This window comes from Centroberyx affinis, unplaced genomic scaffold (assembly GCF_046629955.1).
Source record: "Centroberyx affinis isolate AG114_WGS23_722 - 3 ecotype Tasmania unplaced genomic scaffold, CSIRO-AGI_Caff_v1 ptg002313l_1, whole genome shotgun sequence".
Taxonomy (NCBI): domain Eukaryota; kingdom Metazoa; phylum Chordata; class Actinopteri; order Beryciformes; family Berycidae; genus Centroberyx; species Centroberyx affinis.
In genome coordinates this window covers 200066-210888 of record NW_027280584.1, presented here as the reverse complement: position 1 = coordinate 210888, position 10823 = coordinate 200066, and the positions used below count along the sequence as shown (strand labels likewise).

General features: G+C 41.0%; 1 protein-coding gene across 2 annotated transcripts; it reads left to right on the top strand.

Moving 5' to 3' along the window:
- Positions 1–7508: 7508 nt before the first annotated feature.
- Positions 7509–9990, top strand: svbp (small vasohibin binding protein). Of its 2 annotated transcripts, none has more exons than XM_071533051.1 (3): positions 7509–7612; positions 8467–8605; positions 8770–9978. In XM_071533051.1, the coding sequence occupies exons 2-3, from the start codon at positions 8492–8494 to the stop codon at positions 8854–8856; spliced, it is 201 nt and encodes a 66-aa protein (XP_071389152.1). In that variant the 5' UTR covers positions 7509–7612; positions 8467–8491; the 3' UTR covers positions 8857–9978. The 2 variants fall into 2 exon arrangements, with proteins under 2 accessions (XP_071389152.1, XP_071389153.1); XM_071533052.1 differs by having other exon boundaries at positions 7510–7612; positions 8452–8605; positions 8770–9990.
- Positions 9991–10823: the final 833 nt, after the last annotated feature.

The following is a 10823-nucleotide window of genomic DNA, read 5'->3' as shown; positions in this document are numbered from 1 at the left end:
GTCATTTCAGATAACCACATGGCTCTGACATAGCTCCTTATCACAAGGATGCCAGTTAGGAGATGGGCATCACTTTTATGGCATCAACAACATCTTTAGCAAAACCAGGAATACACTTATTTTAGCTTTATTAATTTGTACACATTGAGTCACCTGAACTCTGCTGCTCTGTCTCCTCTAATCTGTGACTCCTGCCTCCGTTTGGCTCTGTTAAACAGATCAGTGCAGGTATTCAGAAGTTACAGGACTGATGGCTGTCTACAGGAGACTTTTTAAATGACTGTATTCAGTTTAACTCAAAGATAATATATGATAGGCTGCAGCACTGCAAATTATTTAGCTAAAGCTAATAGGTAGGTAGGTAGGTACTTTATTAATCCCCGGGGGGAAATTTCTTTGCCACAGCAGCAACAGCAATACACAGAATGGAATCACACAACAGTAAAAACATAATTAAAATAATTATTATATAAAATATGCACATATATACAGTATATATACACAATATGCAAATGCTACTCAAGAGCCAGGTGTGCAATGGAGCAAAAAGAGCAAAAAGCCGAGGTGTGCAGTTTTTGTCTGTGGGGAGGGGTTATAAAGTCTCATGTTATAGTTAGTTATAAAGTCTCATGGCGGTGGGCAAGAAGGACCTCCTGTGCCGCTCCGTGGTACACCGAGGCAGAACGAGTCTGTTGCTGAACTTGCTCCTCTGCCTGGTCAGTGTGTCATGAAGTGGATGAGAGGCATTGGCCATGATGGCCAGCAGTTTGTCCAACATTCTCCTCTCAGCCACCGCACTCACTGGGTCCAGGCCCCCCCTTCCTGAGCAGTCTGTCTATCCTGTTGGTGTCTGCAGCTTTTATGCTGCTGCCCATGCACACAACCACAAAGAAAAGGGCACTTGCCACCACCGACTGATAGAACACGTTTAGCATGGTTCTACATACATCAAAGGACCTGAGCCTCCTCAGGAAGTGGAGTCGGCTCTGGCCCTTCTTGTATATGGCCTCGGTGTTCCCACTCCAGTCCAGCTTGCTGTCCAGGTGCACTCCTAGGTACCTGTAGGACTGCACCAAGTCTACATCCTCCCCCCCGATGGAAACAGGGGTGACTGGTGTCTTAGTCCTCCTGAAATCCACCACCATCTCCTTGGTTTTTTTCACGTTCAACAGCATGTGGTTCTGGTTGCACCACCCCACAAAGTCACTAACCAGTCCTCTGTACTCCCCCTCCTGCCCCCCCCCCCAACACATCCGACAATTGCAGAGTTGTCCGTGAACTTGTGTAGGTGGCATGACTCTGAGTTGTATCTAAAGTCAGATGTGTAGAGAGTGAACAGGAAGGGAGCCAGGACGGTCCCCTGGGGGGCCCCCGTACTACAGACCACCGTATCTGACACACAGCCCTGAAACCTTAAGGGCCTCCTCATCCTCTGGTGTCCATCTCCTCACCGTCCTGGTGGTCACCAGTTGCTGTTGTACTAGTAATATTTAGTTACAGTTAATCAAACAACAATAGATAGCTACATATTCCTTCACTCTCCTTGCCCTGCTAGGTAGCAATAGTTACACTAGGCTATAGTAATTTCAGTTACAACAATGGCTCATGTGAAAATGACAATATTTCCTTCTGTTTACTAGTTAAATTCACCTGCACATGTTGCTTTATCACTCACATTGGGCTGAAAATAAGACAGAATGTCTAGATGATTCTTTCTCAACAGTTTCACAACACAACCTGTCAGCTCCGCGGCTCAAATTGAACTGTCTGTACCTGTCATTTGATTGTGTGTTTGTTTAATGTGGCCCAGCTTCCCGGTTGGGTGGAGTTTTCCGTTTTTAAGCACTGCGATTGGCCCGAAGGTCCAAACACTGCCCAGCCAGCAAACTATGGTGTTAAAACGAAATTAACCAGTTGTTTAAACGCTGTTTATATTTTCAGAACTGGAACGTGCGTTCCTTCGTCAAATTCACTCTTGGAACGCTGTTCTGATGCTTTTTTCCTCTGTGAAAAGATACAGGGCTAGTCAAAAAATTTTCACGACAGTTAGAGCGGCCAAATGTCCCCAGTCCATCCCTGAATGCAGGTGCGTGTGCCCCCTGCCCTCAGATTTGATGAAAACTCCAGATGCGCTATATTCTCTAAAATGAATTCTCTAAATGAATCTAAATGATGGTTTTTGACAATTGTTATTTCAAGGGGGATGGCATCCCCTCGCATCCCCCCTCAAATCGACTACTGCTTGTACTCAAGGAAGGTATCGAGGGATGGCATTTTTGGGGCTGCTACCGCAGCTACACAAACAGAGAAAAGTAATGTTATGACAGTCTAGCTGTAACTAGGCCTGGCCTGATTTAAGTTTTAAGACGTTTTATGTGACCAGAAGTAGCCTTTCGGCTGAAACCTGAATCATGAGACAGACCGCAGTTAAAAGTTCTACAGAGCAGTGTTAACCACAGTTTAATGTTTGATCTTTTACCTGAAATTGGGCCACTGGTGTCTTCTTCATGCCCCCTTTCTTTTAATAAGGTCAATGCCTTCCCACAAGAATCGCAAAGTTTGGAAGGGACCGAAATTTCTTCCCACAATACGGACAATACATCATTTTCTAACCACTTGCATGTCTGCAGCTGGTCTCGTACAAATGAAGATGAGGCCACGAGATGTGGAGGGCCTTTCCTGCACAAACTCGGAAGTCGGAAATCATGCAACGACACCGAACAACACACTGCAGAGAAGAAGCGGGAGCAGGAAATTGCCTTGTCAAGGCATAGCTTTTTCAATAAAGCCAAAGTCCTAAACGATTGGCCAGTTATCCATCTAAGGGACTTCCGTGTAGCTGAACACATGCCCAGAGCGTCATCAGTTGCCTGACAGCGAAACAACCAATCACAGCAGCGTAGAGTTTAGAGCGTCCCTCTGATCCAATCTAGCACCAACCCACCTTAACACATCCATTGAATAAACTCTGAATTGACTTGGGTTCTGTCCAATCACAAACAAGAAGTGTTGTCCCACCCTTTTTGTAATCTGAAATGTCGTGTTTTGTGCAATGTCGTGTGTTTTCTGAAATGTCGTTGTGTTTTCTGAAATGTTGTGTTTTCTGAAATGTCGTTGTTTTCTGAAATGTTGTGTTTTCTGAAGTGTTGTGTTTTGTGAAATGTTGTTGTTTTGTGAAATGTCGTGTTTTGTGAAATGTCGTTGTGTTTTATCAAATGTCGTGTTTTGTGAAATGTTGTGTTTTGTGAAATGTTGTGTTTTGTGAAATGCTGTTGTGTTTTATGAAATGTTGTGTTTTGTGAAATGTCGTGTTTTGTGAAATGTTGTTGTGTTTTGTGAAATGTTGTTGTGTTTTGTGAAATGCCGTTGTGTTTTCTGAAATGTTGTGTTTTCTGAAATGTTGTTTTGTGAAATGTCGTGGTGTTTAGTGAAATGTTGTGTTTTCTGAAATGTGTTTTGTGAAATGTCATGTTTTGTGAAATGTCGTGTTTTGTGAAATGTTGTTGTGTTTTGTGAAATGTTGTTGTGTTTTGTGAAATGTTGTGTTTTGTGAAATGTTGTGTTTTGTGAAATGTTGTTGTGTTTTGTGAAATGTTGTGTTTTGTGAAATGTTGTTGTGTTTTCTGAAGTGTTGTTGTGTTTTCTGAAGTGTTGTTGTGTTTTCTGAAATGTCGTTGTGTTTTGACCTTCAGGGCCACTGTAGTTTATGCCCAGAACCACACGTCCGACAATATTTCAGAAGCTCTCCGCCACGCATTTGATTAGTGGTCCCTGGATAAAAAGAAGCTGGCCTGTATCACTACAGACAACAGGGCAAACATCAACAACAACAACTGGCTGTGGCTGAACTGCTTTGGTCACAATTTACATTTGGCAGTGACAAACGCAATGGCAAGTGCTAAGGACCGCACAGCCCGAGCAATGGGCCTGTGCCACACCCTGGCCAGTACGTTCTCTCAGAGCTGGTTGAAGAGATGGGGCACCAAACAGGAAATGGTGGACAGAGTCTTGGAGCAAATCTTGGCGAGCAAGTTTTGGATGACCGGCAACATCAGCATCTAATTCCGAGCTGGCAGGACATCGCTGTCCTTGAGTCTGTGAACGCGGCCTTGAAACCTGTGGCTGAGTTTACGGATCTGCTGTCTGGTGAGAGCTATGTTACCATGTCATCAGTCAAACCCATCCTGAAACCATCAGACGAGGACACCACCTTGACATCGAACATCAAGCAAAAGATGTGCGGTGTTCTCGAGGAGAAGTACAAACCAGCTGCCTTACAAGAACGTTTGGCAAAGGCCTGCTTGCTGGACCCTAGATATAGGGGGAATCATATCGATGACATGGAGGAGACAAAATACGCACTCATGGAAGAGATGCTGGGAGTGCAGGACGGAGGGAGCGGTGCCAATGCATCAGCGGTTGGAGACGAAGAGTCCTCTGCGCAAGCGGTGGTGCCACCTGCAGCAAAAACAATTTGATTTTTTTATTTTCGTTTGACAATTTATATCTAGCAAATCCTTTTTTTTTCAGAAAGGAGAAAAGGCGTGTAGCCCATAGAGATATAACACTAGGGGGGACATGACGTCATTAAGCGTGGGATAATCGTCCGCCATCTTACCTGGGTCCAGTTTACCTGTAACTACAACAGCTGTCTATGGGAAGCAACCACTGTTGTCCAGATCTGGACCAAACTGCTGCACTAAAAGGACGAGAGAGACCAGAGAGGCTGCAGCACCTTCCACACGTCAACAGAGTAGAAGATAGAGGCTGTTTTATATGCTAAATTTAACGGACACAACTTAAAACACAACATTTCCGGCTAGTAGTAGCCAACAGACTGGAGTTCTATTTGAAACAGTTTGTAACGGTATTTGTTAGCTAGTTAGCTGTTAGATGCAATCCTTACATTTCAGCTGTATGTTAGTTGGCTAGCTCTCTGCTGCCATACAAACACGTTGTTTCTGAAATCTGAGAATTATACAGTCTTCTTGAAAAAAGGATTCATAGTTTCTGTAAATGTACCATTAAAATACTTCCAGAAGTTTTTTTTTGTTTAGCTATTTTTATCTACAAACTACAAAAATTGCTCATGTTTGGTACCATTTTAGACAGTCACAGTTTTCTTGCATACAGTGAGCTAAATAAAAAGTATTAGTGATGTCTCAATAAAAAAATATTAGCATTATAATGGCAGCATTAAGGCACTATCACCATTGATTCCAATTACAGTCAGCTGAGAAGTGTACCCAGGTAAGATGGCTGCCGTATGGTCCCATTCCAGAATAGGAATTCTCTGACATGTCCCCTCTAGTGTTATATCTGGTGTAGCCTACCTTGCGTTAATTTCCCTTCTGTGTTCTGCATTTAACAATAAACAAGTGTGTAATTTGTTTTAAAACTGTGTCATCTTTGTCATTTAAAAAGCAACAATATACCTAATAATAGCCTAACAATAAAGCAAATGAGAGGCAGGACACTGAAGAAACGTCTCAAGAGATTTATTCTCTTGGCAAAACAAAAAAACACAACAAGGCTATATAACCAAGTCACTAGGCGACCGTCAAACTATGGCGCAGAAAATAACAAACAGAACTAAGATAACTCTTCTGTGATAGCTACTCACACATGAAAGCGGATTTCAAGATTCAGCAACCAGCACATACTAACAGAGGGTGTATATATATGCTAGGAAACAGGTGAAAACAATGATTAGACTATGAGGTATTGGCTGCCTGGTGGGAGCCTTCCCACTACTGTGGACGGGGGAGAAAGAGAGCACTCTGGATAGCTCCCTAGCTGCTCCCTGAATAAAGGTTTTTAATCTGGACCAGGTCCAAATTAAAAACCACTATACTTAGACCTGTCAAATCTGGACTAGATTACCAAGGACACTCCAGAGACTCATTAAAACACACTTTAAGATTTTTGAAACCTTTGTTCTATTTGTGAAAACTGAAAAAAGGGCGATTTCACTGATATTTCTCTATCCAGATCACATTAGACCAGGTCCAGATTAAAAACCACTATACTTAGACCTGTCAAATCTGGACTGGATTACCAAGGACACTCCAGAGACTCATTAAAACACAGTTTCAGAGGAAACTTGCTGCCATTCGTCCGGTCAGTCTTGCCAGAATGGCAAGCTTACGACAGCTACGTCATAAAGACAGTCCCGTTACGGCAAGCGCTCTGCTGCCCTCTGCTGCCCTCTGCTGTCTGTAGTTGTATACATATGTTTTTAACACAAAAGCCTTGGAGGACTTAGTTAAATCACTATTACCTGAATATAAATTATTCATACAAAATAAAATATTACATTAAATTAAACTGAAAATGTGACCACATATTTTGTGTTGGTCACATACCTATCAAGTACAGATCAGTACAGTTTTAGTTTAACCTGGAAAAGTTTTCTAGATAAGTAGCTATATTCTCTCTCTGACCTCCAACTTGAAGGAAGTTAAGAAAAAATAACTACTATTAACTGAGTGAAATCCTTGTGGATTGAAATTAATGAAATGTCATTTACAACTAATAGAGTAATTAAAAATGTTTTCAATAGGAAAAAAAATACAACATACCCCTCCTGTGTGAGTGTATGCATGGATGAGTATGTGGTCTCCAGCAATGAAGGGCTTGACTTTCAAAATCTGATTATAGAATCCAACGTTAACGCTCCCCTCATGTACATTCTAACACACCAATGTATGTGTCCCTCAAAGCGTGTGTTTGTGACTGCTCTTTGGCTGCACTGTATTACCAGTGGCTGGTGGTCTGTTGACGTCGATGGTGAAATGATGTTCATCAGCCTTGGAGAGGGAAATGAGCACAGAGAGTGTAAATAAGATAATAAAAAAGGCAGCTGAAAAAACATAAAATAGCAAGTTGTAGGTTATACTTGAACTAAGCCATGGATGGATTCATCTCCATCAGCACAATTTACTGATACAGTTTAGCTGGGGACAATAGTTTTGCTGACTCTGCAGGTTGTAGTCAACCGCACACAATACGTAAACAGCAACTTTGTCAAAGAAGTACCTCCTCATTAACGAAAATGAAAATGCCAGTGAAATCAATATGGAAAAACAACACTAGTGCCTCCCTCTACATAAACAGAAATTAGGATTGACAAGGCTAATGCATGGTGGTTCTAGAAGGAAAAATTACCAATTGACTTGAAAATGACCATCTATCTCTCAAAGGCTACCACTGTGAGAGACCACAGACTTAACCACACCTGAAACAAGATGGAAGACAATTTATTTATTTATTTCAGATGATTACAACTCCTAACACACGTGTAATGTTGTAAGATACAACATAGATTAACTCATTTTGAGTTCACAATCAGACGGGTAACAATAATGTTATCAAAGCGTAACATAACAAGGAATCTATAAACTTATGAAATACTGACTTTGTCACAGTCGCTAGTAGGAACTAATCTCACGGAAAGAACCTTATACGGTTGTCTCACTTTTCTAGTCGGATTTGTTTACGGCGGACACCTTTGGAACAGTTGTTGCAAACAGCTGCTGCTACTACTAGCTAGTTACAGCCAACTTGCTCGCTAAAAAAAGATACTTGCTCTTCAATCTATTATATTTTACGGGTGAGTATACTACAAGTATGTCAACTGAAATTGTCACAGATTTAACTTCAAGCCTGACGCAGGTTGGAATAACATTCCATGAAACGTCAACGCTTGCTAGCTAACGTTAACTTGCCAGTTAGCTTATCAGTGTCTTTTAGCTAGCTTGTAGCTATCTTAACCTAGATGTATAGGTAAGATAGCCAGTGGTCAGTGTCATTCATACTGCAGACTGTAATCGTTTAACTTGCCTTACAAATGTTGGAGAAGGGTTGTCATTAGCCTCAGTATCATCTACTCTTTGATATAGAGAGAACCCATGTCAAAATCCATTTAATAATTTTGGCAATACTTATCGACATAGGTAGAACACAACCTAGGAGCTATTGTGAACCATCAGGATGTACTCTCATATTCGGCATGCTACTGATACACTGAACATCATTTACATAAATGAATGTACTTTTAGAATTGATTGGCATGTTATTTCCACAATCTTCTACCAAAATACACCGTGGTGGGCGGTAGCGAGCAGTATGAAAGAGGTTGAGGTTTTATGAAATAAAGTGCTGCTTAGTGGATGACTTGTATGCCGAATTTACCACAACATTGGGATTCGATTCGTGAAATGTCTAGGGTTGTTCTCAGACATGTGCACTTCTGCGGATAAGCAAGGCAGCATTAAATTGACAGGTTTTTGAATAGAATTCAGCTGGTCGCTTTACCCGTACGAGAGAGAGCAGAACGTAGCTCCTGCGCCACTTGGTTTGATCTTGTCTAAGGCCCTTTTTGTAGTCTTTTAGTATGTTAAAATGTAAGGCAGTATCAGTATAAAAATGTCAATGTCATGTTCATGTTAGTTTTTCTTTTATAAGGTGGATTGAGTGGAAAACTGCTACAATGGAGCCTGCCTGTCGTAAAGACAAGCCAAAGCTGAACTCCACTCCTACCAGAGGTGACAGAGCCAAGCAGAAATCTGCTCAGCAGGAGCTGAAACAGCGACAGAGGGCCGAGGTGACTGAGCTCATCACTGGTCCATTTTCACTTTTCAAGTTTGCACACATGCACTAACCTAGTTTCCATGTGAATTTATTCCAGTCAAAATGTATTATGCCACATCAGTTTTAACTCATGTATCCTCAACTATTTATATACTGTCTACACTTCTTTATTTCAAGATCTATGCCTTGAACAAAGTGATGACAGAGTTGGAGCAGCAGCAGTTTGAGACCTTTTGTAAACAGATGCAATCACAAGGAGAATGAGTGTCCTGCCTGCCCTTCCTTCCCGTCTTGCCCGGACCAGGACCTGGTACCCCTCTGAAAACATCACTACACACACACACACACACACACAGATCACTCCTCCAACTGGTAAACAACCCTACCCAACCGTTGAGAACAAAACCACAATCTTTGTTTCTTACACAGTGGGTACCTATGTGGTGCCTTCACCCTCCCTTAGTAGACTGAAATATACTGTAAATAATTGTTTTCATATGCTCCTCTGTGAAGCAGACAAGCACAACCAAAAATATCACTTTGCTCCTGATGTGTTACTGACTGAACATCCTGAATCTGTACTCTGATTGAATGTACCAGAGAGTATTATTATAAGCCATATGACTGTTAACACAAAGTATTGTGGGGAAAGTGTGTGAATATGACTGACAAAAGGAAGAAAAGTTGCATACGTCCTGCTAACACATCACGTCACTGACATTTCTTCAACCTGATTTTTTTACCTTTATTTAACAGTTTCACTTTTTCAGCACTGTTCCACTTCACATTCATAGTTACAAATGGTAATTGTTTCTCAGCTGGTCAGCAACCTACCAGTCACAAGCCTATTTATTCAATCGTTAGGCTACAGCTTCCCATTGTAGGTGTCATTTTGAATTCTCCCCACTTTAAAATAAAAAATGCCCTTAATATGTCAATGTTTATGGTGCTCACATTGAAAACTACCTTGCGAAAGACATTGTATACAATGCCACATGGCCTTGTACATGACTTAATATTGCATTTTATTGTTAGTTATATCTAAAACTAAATATATTTATGTCTATTGTCTGATATGTCATTCCATTTTGCTTGAATTGATTTTAGTAAAGATTGCAGTGATTTGTAAATATTTGTATTGTTTTATTTCTGATAATGTCCACTGTTTCAAATGTGATCCATATACTGTAGTAAAACAGTAGCTGAGGAGGTCACACTAGCCAACCTCATTCATGACCAGCATACACCACACCCAATTCAAATCTATTTTAATACATTTGTCTTGTGGGATCTGGCAGGGTTTGACAAAAATGGCCAATACCGTTACTGGTAGAAAAAGTCAGTTTGCCAGTATTGCCAGTATTTTGTGCCTGTGTTCAGTATCTTTAAATTTGACAATTTTCATGCAATAAAACAAGTACTCAGTGTTTCTCCCAGAATGTTATTGTTGTCAGGGTGGAAAAACCTCTGAAACAGCATTTAGACCATCATGGGACACTAAAACTCTCCACTGAAACCCAGACTGATGAAGTTCACACACACACACACACACTCAGTGGTAGGGGAAATACTGGGATACATTAGGCCCTTAAATTAAGAATTAATTTACAAAAAACATAAGGTGTGTTGACACACTGTCACAATTTATGACAGCAAGAGGGAGAAATCAGAACCCATAAAAATTCACTTCTCCTATTTGTAATTACCACTAGGAGGCAGATGTGAACGTTTTTCCCAGTCAGCAGCTCATATTTACTGTAAATCCGACATGATGTGAACACAGCATCAGTGTTAGAATTTGAAACTGTGCAGAGGAGAGAATTTATTGAGGTTAAAAAAACTGTGATCCAAATACATTTTTAATTTGGCCACATTGACATGGTCCTCCTGCAGTCACTACAGAATATTTCCTGTAGGGTTGAGGTTAGAAGAACTCTGTGTTTGCTAAACTCCTTCAAGAAAGACCACATGGCAGTAATTTGATACTATGTGACCATATGACTACTTGGTAATTACATATTCTGCGTTCAATGCTAGCATCATGTTATTTCAATCTAAATTTATCCGGGATTGAAATCACATCCATTGTCTCACCTCTCCAACCATCTGATATGTTTGCAGTGATAATGAAACCCAATCCATCGCTGAGGTCGGTTCACATAAATGAAGACAGAGGTCAGAAACACAATTAAACACCAACTTCTGTGTAAACTGAGCATGGTAGCAACTCA